Raw genomic sequence first — 14,758 nt, 5'->3', positions numbered from 1 at the left:
AAAGTATCCCTCCTATATAGCCACTTCCAGCTTTGAACCAGAAGTGCCTTTTGTAAAAATTCCTCTAGACAAGCATTTTTGACTATATGTATTTTACCCCAGCAAATTATGCTATACATATTTTCTCTTGAAGATACTTCTACAATTACATGCGTCAATGTCCCAAACATACCATTTCCCAAAAACGTGTCATCACCCCCTTGCCCTGCAAAACATGGCCTAATTAAAAAGAAATGAATGAAATGAAACAAAGTTTTGAAAAGTAATAGTCTTTTTCATAACCTTAAAAACAGTAGACTGATAAGGTATTGCATAACACTCAGTTGCAGCTGGCCCCAAAAGAGCCTTCTTAAAACAAATCCACTCCTGAGATACATGAATGTGGAACCCGAGGGAGGAAGAAGAAGCAAGAAAGGAAGAGGAGGAATAATTAATGACTTCTAAAGAAGGCCACAAAATATATCAGGAAAAGCAAGTCAAATTATTGCAGGATTAACTTTCTGTTATGGGGAACATCACCAACAAAAAAAAACATTTCAGGCCACAAACAGAAGACTGAGCACTGCTAAAAGAAACAGACAATTATAAAAATAATTGATTCTCATAGGGGAATATGACTAATAGATTTGCACAAAGGATTTAAATGGAAGGAGGATAGAAAAAGTAAACTTTAATGCACTCTTAATATAGCTACCATTTAGCATGACTTAGAGCAAAATCTAGGTCCTGTTATAGTAGAATCTCTAAGCTGGTTCTTTCTTCACCATAATTTGAGAAGCCGGGGCATTCTGATGCCCTTTCCTCCTATATTAAACAGAGAAAAATCACTTATGCTCATTTCTGAAATCACTGGAACAATTCCATACTCTGCTCTCCTCAGAACTAAAAAAGCTGCAGAAAGCATCCACCTACCCTATAGTTAGGACCCATAATAAAAATGCATTCTGCCTTTCAACAAACAAAGTTTTCCAATTACCAGCTCATGTAGCTCCAGCCATGATATGAACATCCATCTAATTTTTGTTCCCTTTCCCCCAGTAATCCCAAGTTAGAACCAGACACCACTTGTGCAACCACATATTCAATGCATCTGTTCACATCACCTGAGAGTGAGTGAGGGCTCCTCCAAGGGCATAACCAGACTGGGATTAAACACTACAGGATGACCAGCAGCATATCTGTTCATTCACTGTCCCGCACACACTGTCAGGCTGCATTTGCACAGCTAGAAGCTAAAGGAAAACTTGGCTTGTGAGTAAAACTGACCAGTATACATAAAAATTGGCCCTCCAAATGCTATTTTTCATATTTGCTTCTTCAGCAAATCTGCCTTTAAGGACACCCTGTTACTTCTGAGTATAAACAAGAAAAATCTAGGAGTAAAACTGATTTTTTCTACTACCTTTATAGCTGAAGAGTAATTGTTGCTGCATTTCCTAGGAAAGAGCAACCTATTTATAATAAATACACCTTTAAATGAAGGCTGTTTCATGAAGCATGAAAAGTTTGGGGCTGATGTAGAACACTGGAAAAACTCAAAAGAAAATCTTTCCAACCATATACAGCTCTTTTCAAATTTTTTATTTTCCAGGAAAAAAAAAAGGCTTCACCCTGTCTTTCTAGGTCTGCTGGAGACTGACTTGTACCCAGTTGTGGAGGAGACTGATACATCTGGCTTTTTTTCTTCCTTCTCCTGGGTTTGATCTTTGAATTTTCTTTCTTCATCTGTGTTGGAAACTGGATCTGCAGTGGAGGAGGAAAGAAAATAAAAAGTGAATGTTTGCACAAAAACACAGCACATGTCAAACATCCTAGAAAAATAGATTTTCCATTTTATAACTTAAAAAGCCCCCCCATATGATAAGATACAATGAAAAAAACCTGGAGGTTATTCAGTTTTCCATTTTAATAAAAGGAAATAAAACTTTAAGTAGCTTGAGATGTTTCTCATTATCGGCTTTTGTCTTGAACTACCCTTCTTTTTTATCTTTTTTATCACTGAAAGCACTTAATAGCCAGAAGACCTGAAATTTAATTTTGAAACAAACAATATTTTCTATGTTGAATGAAGGAATGTTTTCCAAATTAAAGCATTTGGGCAACTAGGAGCAAAGTATGGGGGAAAAGGGCTTAAATATATATTTCAATATATCTATCAAATAACAAAGTAACAAATCATACCCAATCTGACGAGTGACATAGCATCAAGAACATTAGATACTTTCAATTCTGCAGTTTCTGAAACACACAGTGGTATTGGCAAGATCTGCATTTTGCCAAGCAACGTGTTTGTACCAGGCATTTTTTCCAATCCCTCTCCCTACTACCTACCTGTACCCTTCCTACTGCACATAATGGTATATCTTGAAGAGACTACCTAATTAATAGCTTTGTGTGCAGAGTGAAGGAGTTAAGTGAATACAAAGCATCAGCATCAAGGAAAAACTCCTGTTTCTTAGACCAGTGGTCCTGTGGTACCATGCAAGGTGCCACAGCAGCTCACAGACACAGTACACTTTCTGTGCTGGGGGAAGGGAGCCAAGCTCTTTACTGTGCCTAAAACTGCAGGTGCACTTTGTTGGAGTCACCTGGCCAGTCTGGATACAGCCCATGGTCCAGCAAACAGCACCAGAGTTAATGTTTACCTTTGTCATTCAGAGTTGAAAACCTAAAATCGAGTAATGTACACATCACCATGACAAAAAAGAGAGAGCCAAAGTCAAAAACTGATTGCTTTTAGATCTGTCCATACAATTCCTGGCAGAAACTGAGAATGAACTTTCAGAGCCTGTGTTACTGGGCTTTGCAGCTGAGTAACACTGTCCACCTGTTTGGACAGTGAGTTTTCCATCAACTCTCTATTTCCACAGAGACACTTCTTTCATACAGGTCTTACCTTTCCTTGTGTGTTAATCATTCACAAATCACTGCATAGTAATACAAAATCAAAATATTGATTATACTTGCAACTTCCACAGTCAAAAATAAAATACAAGTTAAACACTTAGGAAACAAGGTACAAATGTACTAAGCACAAGCAAATCTCTCTCTTGAGGCCCCTACCTGGGAATTTGTGTAGGATAGACTGTCTGACAACATCAGTTCCAAGATTTGCCTGTTTGAATCGCTTTGCTCTCTCTTCAAAAAACCATTCTCCTGTCACTATCCGTAGCTGTCTGTATGGGGAAAATTAAAAAAGCCAAAGACAAACATACATTAACAAACTTGGCCAGTCAAGGCTACTGCTATTCATCATTCAACTGTCATGCTCACAAATTCTGGACAACATTTGCAAAGTTTAAAGTAAAGAGTAAAGAGATTGATTATAAATCTTGGGATAATAGGACACATAGCAGAAAAAATATCATTTTACTTTGTGAATGGAAAGCAATTTTCAGTATATGGAAATTTACTTGGCAAAAAAGCCTCTCAACCACTTTTACCAAATTTCTGTAAAAAACATGCAACAGACTGTCATCCTAGTCCTTTGTGAACTATTCAACCTCAGTTTCCATCACCTCCAAAACTGCAAGAAACATAGAAAGAGCAACAGTGGACAGAGGGAGAAAAACTCCCATTAAAGCTCCTCCTGTCAGGGAAGTCAGCAGTTCATGGACCCATCCCAGTTATAGATAGGTCACTGCAGATATATTTGTATTTTTCATCTCTATTTTTATATGCTAACACTACATGCAGTTTCTTCACATGACAGTGCTGCTGTGGATTAACAATGTGCCAGAGGCTCATAGAAGGAAAATCTGCCTTTGTTACTGTTCCGGATAATGCTTCTTTTTCTGGTTTCAAATTCTTTTACCTATACTAGTAATGAAGAAAACTTGTATTGGCACTGCTGTTTTCCATGGGTATATTTTTATGCTGATTGTTAGCCTTTTCTTGAGTTAGTTTCATTATGACCATCTCTACTGTGTCATTACATACAGTTGATTGCAAAAAGCTACTAATCATGAATTCTCTAATAAAAAGCAAATAAACAAACTAATAAGCTCCAAACATTAAAAACTGATTTAGTTTCAGACATGTTACTGCTGACTGTTCAATAAGAAAATGGATTTCCACAAAAATTATTACTGATGTATTTAGAGCATTGATCAATATCTTTGGTACTAAATTATTTTTGAGTCATCCCTGAAGAGTCTTACTTGAGAAAATACTAAAAATTACAGAATAGCTTCCTTCAATTTGTGAAAAGACCCTGATATTATCAGTTTTTCCTAACCTATTAATGAATCATGACTTGCATGACTCACAAAAAAAAAAAAGAATTGAAAAATCAAAATCCAAAACACGTGTCCCCAAGCATAGAAATGGATTATTACCTTATCTTGTTGTTGCAGACTCCTAGTAACAAAACCCTCTATAATTCATCATCACAATCACTCAGTCATTAAGTAAAGCAATAAATACAACCTTTATGCTTCCTCTGAAAATTTTTAAGTTACTTCTGTTGCTCACAAGCACTGGAAAGGATTCACTTCATTAGAAACTAAGAATGGTCTGACTAGTGTGGAAACTGTTATTTCTCTGTGCACGTATTTTCACAACTCCTTTACAGCACACACTCCCCTGTGCAGTATTTTATACCAAGATTTATGGCAAGTATAATGTTTTATATCAAATCATAAACCTTTCAGATCTTTCACTACATCATCAGATTCGATTGGAATATAAATGACATATCACATGGCAGTCTGATCTACACGGTTCATTCGTTTTTTTCCTCAGTTACTACCAGGCCTGACCATAAAACTCCACACAGGCTCTTACTCCCTTGGTCAGCGATTTCACTCATCCCTAACAGCTTAAAAGAAACACTGAACTTGATTAAGGTCAGACAGATCACTGCCCATATCCTTAGCCAGGCAAACAGCTTCACCCTTCTCCAAGCTTGGACAATCCAGGAGAAGACGTGACCTACACCCAGGGTTTCAGCAGAGTAGGAAGCTACCCCGTCACAAGCCTACAGGCTTTTACAACCAAACCTTGTACTTATTTCCACACTCAACCCTGATTGTGACAGCCACCTGGGCTGCTGAGGTTCATGCAGGGGCAGCTCTCTGCCACAGGGTCCTTGGATGTGGAGTGACGAGAGAGAAGAAAACCTCCCCGGTGCCTCCTGCATCACAAGGGCCCAGGGGACCTCAGCCTTGGTGGAATGGTGGTTGAGATCAGTGTGTCTACTTGTTTTAACATATATTAGTTTTATAATCTGAGGTGGAGATTTGACCCTGCATGACCAAGGATTCAAGATGATTTATGTGGGCTAGAGAGATTAAAGGAGCTGCAGCCAAAGGAAGGATGGTTGGGGCAGGTGTGGACAGAGACTGGGAAGGAAGAGGATGGAGTGCTGGGTTGTACAAGGAAGGATCAGTAGAGATACTGTTGGCGGAGGGAGGTACTCCCGCAGCATCCTTCCCTAGGAGAGGGCCTTCCTTTCCTTCTCTACTGCACTGTGGTATCCCTGCAACCTTGGAGCTCACCATCAGTCTCCCTCTCTCTGTCCCCACTTGAACCCGACCACTTCTGCTCCTCCCTCTGGGGCAGTCTGCAAGATGGGAAAGGCCCACACCAGGGTCAGAATAAGGAATGAGTAGCATGGAGAAGGACTTCCTCTTCCTCTCACCACCTTCCACTACATCTCATCATGTAGTAGTAGCTACTGACCTAATACTCTTCTACCTCATGGTCTTATAAAGATGTGCTGGGAAGGAATAGTTTAGTCCATTTGGGCAACAATCATTGATCCCTTTTTCTTCTGTCAGTGGATAAAAAAAAGCAATTTACTTCTCTTACTAATCTCTGTCATCTGTAACCTGCTACCATTAAATAGCCCCAAATTACACAGCTGGTGCCCTCTTGCTTAGCCAAGCAAGTTCTAGCACATTGCTGCATGCTCTGCCAAACACAAACTGGGCCCCCAAGGAAAGAGGAGTGTGCAAATCCCTTGTGCAGGTCTGAGCAGACAAGGGAGTGTGACAGTCGCTACCCCAACGGAGCTGAACCATGTCCCTGTTCAGGGAATGACAGCAAACTGAATTGCCCATCTTCTTCATCAGACTGATATTATTAAGCAGCAATAAGATCCACATTTTCAATTAAGTGCCAACTCCTTGTCAGGGCCACTTTGAAGAGGCTCATACTCATTCCACTCTGAGTTCACCAAGAGAACCAGGTCTAAGGTAAAACACAGAAAACTCCCTCAAATGAGGTACAAAACAGGGCAAATAAAGGCAGTATTGTCTTGTTTAATCCAAGTGTTTCACTTCTCTGGCCAATCCTGTTTATCCACAGTGAAAGGGAAAAAACAACAGCTATTGACAGCCAGCTATTGTGAGTGCCACATGAAACAAGTCTAGAGGGCTTAATACCCATTTCAGACCTTCGTCCTTATTTTCATCAGTATTACTGTCTATCTTGAAATCCTTATTTCAGCTGGCAATCCTTGCTCGCAAATATTGCCTTACCCAATAGATTGACTCTGCAAAAATATCACTTTTCAATGAAATAAGGGGAAAACCCCCTAAGCTGTGCAGATTTGAATTTCTAGTGCATTATTACAGGATGTATTTTTTTTGTGTATACTGAATAATTCACAGAAAGACCAGTGCTTGTGTTATCTTATTCACTCATATGTGTCAGGAGTACCTATTAGAAGAATTTTTGTTCTCCAAATAAATAGAAATTACTTCAGATGAAATGATTGTCTAAGTCTCTGAAGTTTGAATTTCATAATTGCATTTGACATTCTGAATCAAAAATTGATGAGCGAAACTTAAACAGTCTTATAATAGTGTTATTTTCATGCATTCATAATTATGACGGAGGCAGCCTGTCTTTCCCACTGTGATATTGCACATTTCTTCTTTTTCTGACACAGGATTTAATCTAACCCTTTCCATCTAAATAATGGTTTCAGTGGGAAAAGAAACAAGGGCTTTACTGAGCAGCACATCAAATCAGTCCTTGCAGGTTTGGTTTTTGCTGTTTGTAAACGGGGCCCAAGGTCCATACTGACTATAGATCTTGGTATGTGCATGCATTTTCTGTACTTTCTCAGCATGTCACATACAATGTAAAAAAATATATGTAATTTCCACCAGAAGAATCTTTAGACTGGCTTTCCAAGAGGTCCTGAAGTCAGTAGCTTTAGAAAGAAGAAAAATAAATTGTTATAAATTGTAATAGCAGTAATTTTTTTACATGATTACTGTTTCCTGTGGTCAAATCAGCTAGGAAAATTCACATCAAAGTAACTAAGTTTAGTACCAAATTCTTTAGGTATCTGCTAAAGTCTTTATACATTAATTACTGATCTACCTACTCACATCATCATCAGAGAGGGAACATGTAACTGCTTCTCTCTCTATGGTCTCCTTCTAAATAGATTCACTTTAATAACACACTGCTCAGTTTAAAAATGGAACATAACCTGTGGCCTGTGTCAAACACTCAGCTCATTATTTTCTGTTCTCATTTTTGCAAGACACTTCATGGTTAAATGCCCAGTTAAAAAGAAAAAAAATAATTTAAGATGGAAAGTTCCACTTGTTACTTTCAATTATTTCTTTTGAGCAAAGCTGCACATTGGTAAAACATTTTCACTCTCTATTTGATACAGTGTAACCCACACCCACAGTAGATCCAAGAGATTTAGCCTTGCTTCTTTTCCCTCCTCTGTTCCTCAAGTTATTTTACTTCCTCCTCAGGAGTAAAATTTGGGAAGAAATGGCAAGATGAAAGGCTGGATAAAATGCAGCCTATGCTTGAATATACCAAAACATATACACTGATCTTTTTATGTATTCAATTCCACAGAGTATTTTTTATAATATAAATTAATTCCACTGTATTGTTTGGTATGCTGTGAGGCTATTAAATAGATATTTTTGAACCTGTGAAAAAAAGACAAACTTACTTGAATGTTACTAAAATTAAAAAGTAAGAAATTTGAAAAGCATTTGCATATTAAAATGTTGGAAATCCCTCTATTTTTAGGCTTCTAATGGGAATAAATGTTACTAAGATACTGATGAATTTTCATGACATGTTAAGGCAGCATAATTATTTCAAAGAGGAAGATAAATTTCCCATTACTGCTTTATCCTGCTGTAATAACTTGGACTATCTAGGCATTTGATCTTGCAGAAGAACTCAATCAAAATAAAGGCATTGTTCACAGGTACCTAGACATGTACACAATGAGAAATGCAGACAGCATCAAGATGTGAAACAGGCCCATCAGCAGCCTTCTAGAAGAACTTGATTTCCCTAAATCTATTGATCTTTTTGTCTGCCAAATTAAAAGCATAAACTGATCACATTTGAAGAAGATGGAGGGGAAAACAGTGATCTTAATCTGAAAGCTCCTGATGGCCTCAGTTCCTTGAATGCTGAGAATGGAGCAGAAAGTTTCCTCTTTCAAGGGCATCACCACATACAAACTGTTTCCCTCATGGAGTAGTATAACAGAGGCTCCAGTAAAGACCGTGTTGTTCTCTGCCCTGACGAACTGCAAAACTAAGAGTGGTTGAAGACTTAGTTCTAATCCTTCTTGGTCTGTAAATGCTTTATCCCATGTCTTTTTATTCTAGCTGGTAATAACACCCATGAGGGAGAAAAACCTGTAATTTTATGGGCATTGAAGGGGGATATCCTTTTAGAGTAACTGCAAACTCCAAGACAATTCATATATAAACCTGTTATACTTAAAAATACTGATGCATCTCTCACTATTCACATTCAAATGCCTTTCATCAAATTCACTAAATCTCTTTTTCTGAAAGCATTTCAGAATGTAATTAATGTGCTGTAATGAGCTTCTCCATCACAAGTTGTTTTTCAGGCAATTCTGTTTCTGGAGAAATGGCAGATGAAATGCTCTAAACATTGTTTTGGAGAAGGCAGATTCTCTTGCTGCCAGATGTAGATGTTCTGACTAACAGATAAACGGATAGATTGTATTATTAAACAAATGTGTATCTCACCCCTACAACCACCATCATGCTATATATTGTTCTTTGTTTTCTTTTTTAAAAAATTTCTTCAAATAATATTATATTTCATTATATATTTATAAAATTAGCATTTTGAAATTACTGTTCCTCAAGTCAAAGTCAGCATACTTGCAGTTTGCAATCTTTTTTTTTTAAACACCTTTTTTGGTAGCTGGACATAAATCCACTATAAATGTTAAAGCAATAATAATATTTGATCTCAGGCCATGTGATAGAAAGGCCTTTTGCTGTACTACAGGTACCCCAAAACTCCTGGGCTATGAGAGGTTAGGAAGAACACAAGACACTCAGAAAGAAAAGAAAGACCAGAATGTATTAAAATGAAACAACAGGCAGAAGCTGTCTGATATTATCCTTTTTTTAATTATTATTGGTACTATTTTCTTGTTTCAGCAACCATTTTGAATTATCTGTGTAATTCAAGGGATTCTTTAAATGAACTTTCCCCCCCAGTATCAGAACTTCTTCACTGACACCAGATGTAACACAGCAGGTTTTTCAACAATTCTGAAAAACTTGCTTTTGGACACATTCCTGCAGGTCTAATGCACGACTGTGTAACAGGACTGGGACAGGTTACTGCTGTGACCATCACCTTAAGTGGCACTTAACAGACACTCTTGAGAACAATCTTGGGAGAACAGCCACAAACTAGTACAGCACCAAATCTGAAAAGAGATCACAAAGGGCACAAGCCCTTCCCCCCTGGAGTTTAAGGGTCTCAAAGTATGTATGGCAACCTACATATACATTATAACAACAGTATAACCTGTCTATAACAGGGCAGGTGTTGAGCCTATGCAGATACCAACACTAACCTGATCTCATTCATCAAGGCTTCTAAAAGAAACAAAAAAACCGGGAGGGGGGTGGGTGGGAGGGGGGGTAATAAAACCTTTCCAACATTGTGCAAAGCCAGTAGAATGGTAAAACAGTCCTATTTGAAAGACACAAACACTGTATGCAGATCAGTGCTACAGAGCGAAAAGATTTTTCCCCTCCTCCTACTTTTGTTTGCTACTCATACATCATAAACCTCTCTTAACCTTGAATAATTTCCTCTTCTTCCATCTGCCTTTTATTCTGGTGTACATGCATTAACGATCAGATCTGCCATCAACTGTAATTCAAAAAGCCCCAAAATCCCAATTTTCCCTGAATCTCTCACCTGAGAGAGGGAAAAGCAGAACTGAAATAATTTAAACTAGAACTATGCACAATGATGTAACTGAAATGCCTGTTGCATACTTCCATCTCTACACTGCCCACATAGAAGATAATCTCTCTGTGTACTCCCAGCTGTTTAAAAGACATTGTACAGATCATTAACTGTCATATAGTCTTGTAAAATCAGTGCATATGAACAAAAAGAAAGGCTAGAGATAGATTTCAATTTAATAAAGATACCCAGCAAAGAGAAACTTCAGCACCTGCAAAGTTTTGCATTTTGCAAGCAAATCATACCATGGTTTGTAATAACTTAAAGACAGGCTTCAAACAGAGTTAAAAGCTTGAAATAGAAGTAATTTTAGCAATCTAAGATCACTGCTTGGCATACAGAATTGTAGCACAATCAGGAGCAGGAGTGATGTGTGTTTTTGCCTCATCCATCTTTCAGCCCCCAAAACAGGCCATCTTTACTGATATCATCATCCCAAAGGAAGGTTTATCCAACTTGTTTTTAAAACAATGTTTTGCAATTTTTCCAAGTTACATGAACGTTCCTACTATCTAACCTAAATCCTTTCACTGCAATTTAAGTATCACTTTATTTTTCTTACCCAAAGTGAGGTCACAGAACAGCCTGTATGCCTCCTCAATGTGGCTGCCTTCTATAGATTTAAAACTCAGTTCTTTTCAGTCCTCTCTTACCTAGGCCAAATGCTTCCAACTCCTTCCATTACTCTGGGCACACTGTGTGCTGGGCTTGGGATCATTATTTTCTGCTGAACTTTCTCCAGCTAGCCAACATGAATTGTGCTACACAAAACTGGGCAGGTACTCTGCAGGTACTCAGGATTGTATCGTATATTTTGCTGGCCATAATTTAGCTTGTACATCACTGTGTGATGCCTGACTTTTCTGCAATGGAAAATACTGTTGATTCATGTTCAGCTTTTATTCAGCACAATACCCAGCTTTCCTAAGGAACAGCTGCATAAGCTGTTTTTATTCTCCTTCTGTGCTTCTGCAGCTGCATTTTTTTCCCAAATGTAGTACTTCCATATGCCCATAGGGAACCAACACGTGCTTTTCCTGCAAACCACTTCTCTCTATTTGAATCCTAATCACGTCCTTCAGCACACCTGGAGCACCTCTCAGTTTTATGTCACCTGCAGGTCTAACTGGCAAACTCATTTGCTGAATCAAGGTCCTGAACTAGAATACTTAACCACAAAAAGCCAAGAAATATTCTGCTCTATGCCACTGGTGGGTTGGTTGTTGTTTTTCTTGTTACTTGGGGTTTTTTTAATGTGTCTCTTTTTTGTCTTGTTGTTTTGCTTTGTTTTCTTCAGGTTTTTTGACAGTGAAATGTCCATAACTACCCTGAGAACAGAGCTTTATAATTTTCCAGGCAACCCTGCAATCACACTTGCAGAATTGATTCCAGGGCATAGCTCCTCTAATTTGTCAGCTTAATAGAATGGCACAAGAGAAAGTATCAAAAGGTTAACTTAAGTCAAGTTACAAGACATCAACAGTTCCTCCTCTGTCACCCTATCAAAGGTGGAAATTAAATTGGTTTTGGCATTATTTGTTCTTGAGCCAACTCTTACTCATCATCCTGTCATCTTCTCTCTGCTTTTGAACAACACAGCAATCACTTCTTTCAGTAGATTTGGAGAAATTAAAGGTAGTGTGACAGGGTCAACAGATCCCTTGTTCTTATTTTCTTCATTTTTAATGATTAGTATTGTGTTTGCTGTTCTCCATTCTGTCATCTCACCTATACCTCATCATTTCTGAAAGGCACAACATTGACATCATCTCAGGAACTGCCTGAAGCAAATTACAAGGAGCTCAGCCAGGCTCGTACCAATATAAAATCATTTCACAAATCAAATACTTGAACATGTTTCATATTGAGGTGAGACATTGTCCTTTGGATGTGCCCCACTGTATTCAGAGAAGGTTAAGACATCTAGTTAAAAATAGATTCAACCTTCTAAACCTGAAGTTAGAAGACACAAACCCTAAAGCATATGCCCTGCTGTATTAAATTTTCACTGTCTAGGCAGCCAAAGGCTGACATAAGTAGCAAATTGGGTTCACTCCCTGAAACAATTTACAGAAAGCATTACCTTTCTGATCTCATTAGTTTGACAGTCTGTAAAAACAAAATTATGCCTCCATTTCTTTCCCCTTTTAACATGATTATTTTATCATATCTCTTTCTTATACCATTCTTGCATCAGGGTACCTGATAATTTTGTTGCACAACATGTTTCTTCTTCACTTCATGGTTATCTCACCAAATCAAGCTAAAAAATCCCATATTACTACACTGTTCAAGTGAATTACTCTGCCTAGTAGATACCAAGTATAACACACAACATTTCTTCTTGTTTATGCACTTGATATTCTGCATTAGAATATAGATTCTTTGCTTTTCAGTACCATGAGCCTCTTCCCCTGTGCATTTGCTGTGCACATGCTTTTGTGCTAAGGGGATGTACAACAGCAACAGCAGCACAAAATTACTTACACGGCTTTAATCTCCAAATGTATTTATGAAAGCTGCACAACTTACGCAATCTTGGCACACACTGAGCACTTCCACTGCCCATCAGTTCCCACAACACGACAATTACTGCAAACTCGAAGTTTGCAGGTTTGGCACAGGTCTCCTCTGTCAAAGATTAAGCCCAGGCTCTTCTGACAGCGAACACAGATCCTGCTGTTGTCCTGTTGACAGTGACAGTTTCCACCTTTCCTTCTCACTTCCAGAAGCTCATTTTTCAATTTCCTATAAGCAAGAAAATAATAGCTTTTAATCTGGAGATTCAGCTCAATGATCTGTAAGAACTTTTTAACAGACTAAGATTTTGTGCCAAAAATACAAGACACCAGTAAGTACAATTATTTTGTTATATTTGCTGTATTTCTTGACACACACATGACAAAGGAGAATAAATCTATCCACCAGCTGTGAGATTGCATTCAAGAAGAAAATCTTGTGGTAGATCAGTATAAGAAACTGCAGATAACTGAGTAGTTCTGGACAACTGGTAAACCATCTTTGCTTGTCCTTGTCAATAATTCAAGTCATGCTTAGCCCAGATTTAGCAACTCAGAACTGGGACTATCCAGTGCATCCACAGAAGGAAAATCAGAAAATCTTTCCTGTAATTAGTATGCATTTAATATTACACCAGTGTAGAATTAGTAAGGAATGCATATACAATTCTGCACCAGGTATTCAAAGGCTTAAAAAAGCCCAAACCAAAACATCTAAACAGACAGTAGTGTTATGCTGTGATGCCACAAGTGAAATAAAAAAGGAGAACGTTGGTTTAAATAGTGCAACTTGCAGATCTTACCAGTATGGCAATGCCCTTCCTGTTCTGGGGAGCCTCAAACTGCAAATTGTATTCCAGATGGTGTCTCACAATTGCTGACTAGAGAGGATAATCACTGGCTACAACTGTTAACGCAGTCCTCTATGTGGTCAAAACTGTTATGTTTCCTCAACAATTCTCATCTCAACCTGTTCAATAAACAACCTACAGGTCCCTGCTCTCCCCAGGCTCTTTCCTGACTTCTTCCTACTACCCTCCACTCCCTTAATCTGTGGTATGTTAAACTTCTCTACCCTCCTTTTCAGGGCCCCACCTCAGCAGCTGGTAAGTTCTTTCAGTTTTACGTGCCTGGGTGTCGCTGTGTCCCCATCACCCTGCCTTTCCCTTTGCTTTCTTTGATGCCCACCAACAGCCAGGAGCCTTCAAACAGCTCACTGAAATCACAATCTCTGCATACACGTAGATGCTTTAAGTGGGATTTAAAAAAACCTTGCTACTGGCTTCACCTAAAGCTCAATAAAGTGGATGTCAGAAGAAAAACACATGGGAGATAAAGCCAATCAAAGATTACAGTTTGTAGCCCAGTAAAGGATGTCAGGAACATTGCTCGGGACACCAGGGGCTCAGCTCTAACAGAATTAGGTTATTTGTAGATACATTGCCTTGCTAAAAAGTTGGTCAGTATTTTGCTTCCCACTGGGACCCCATGAACAGCTGCTCTGCAGCCATCTGACTTGTGGATGCTCAACCTTTGACAGCTTTTGAAAAAGGGCCTGTCCAATCCCTCCAGGCAGCGACTGCAAATCCAGTCAAGTGTTTTCCTCTGTTGGCATCTATCTAAAGTTATTGCTTCACTCTGCTTTATCCTCTTCTCCCACATTCAACCCAACCAATTCAACCCAACCCACTCAACAGCCTTCAAAAGTCTGTCCAGGTTTCCTGAGCTCTCTTGGTATTTTGCTAACTGTTCTTGCAGTTAATTGATGGCATCTTACATGTCCCTACTTCCTGCACAGATAGTTTTAGTTGTAGGCACATGTCCATTTCCTTCTGTCAACCAGCCAGCTCTAAGTGCTGATTAAAAGGTGACTTGCACTACAGACAGTGCCCCCAGTGCTGCATATTGCCATTGTGCACAAGGAAGGGAGATGGTCACTGCTTTAGCCACCCTTGCCTTGGATCTACCTTCTAAACAAGTCTGCCTTC

General features: G+C 38.7%; 1 protein-coding gene across 1 annotated transcript in view; it reads right to left on the bottom strand.

The window, feature by feature from the left end:
* Positions 1 to 14,758, bottom strand: part of LOC139676433 (synaptotagmin-like protein 5) — an 80,087-nt gene that overhangs the window by 30,553 nt on the left and 34,776 nt on the right. The window contains exons 3-5 of the mRNA XM_071565413.1: positions 12,784 to 12,999; positions 3,064 to 3,176; positions 1,611 to 1,743 (exon numbers count right to left, since the gene is read on the bottom strand). Of these exons, the coding sequence (XP_071421514.1) occupies positions 1,611 to 1,743; positions 3,064 to 3,176; positions 12,784 to 12,999 (462 nt within the window). The remainder of the gene's footprint in view (positions 1 to 1,610; positions 1,744 to 3,063; positions 3,177 to 12,783; positions 13,000 to 14,758) is intronic.

The sequence above is a fragment of the Pithys albifrons genome, chromosome 1, assembly GCF_047495875.1.
Source record: "Pithys albifrons albifrons isolate INPA30051 chromosome 1, PitAlb_v1, whole genome shotgun sequence".
Classification (NCBI taxonomy): Eukaryota; Metazoa; Chordata; class Aves; order Passeriformes; family Thamnophilidae; genus Pithys; species Pithys albifrons.
The sequence above is the reverse complement of the archived record's forward strand: the minus strand, read 5'-3'. Positions and strand labels throughout refer to the sequence as shown.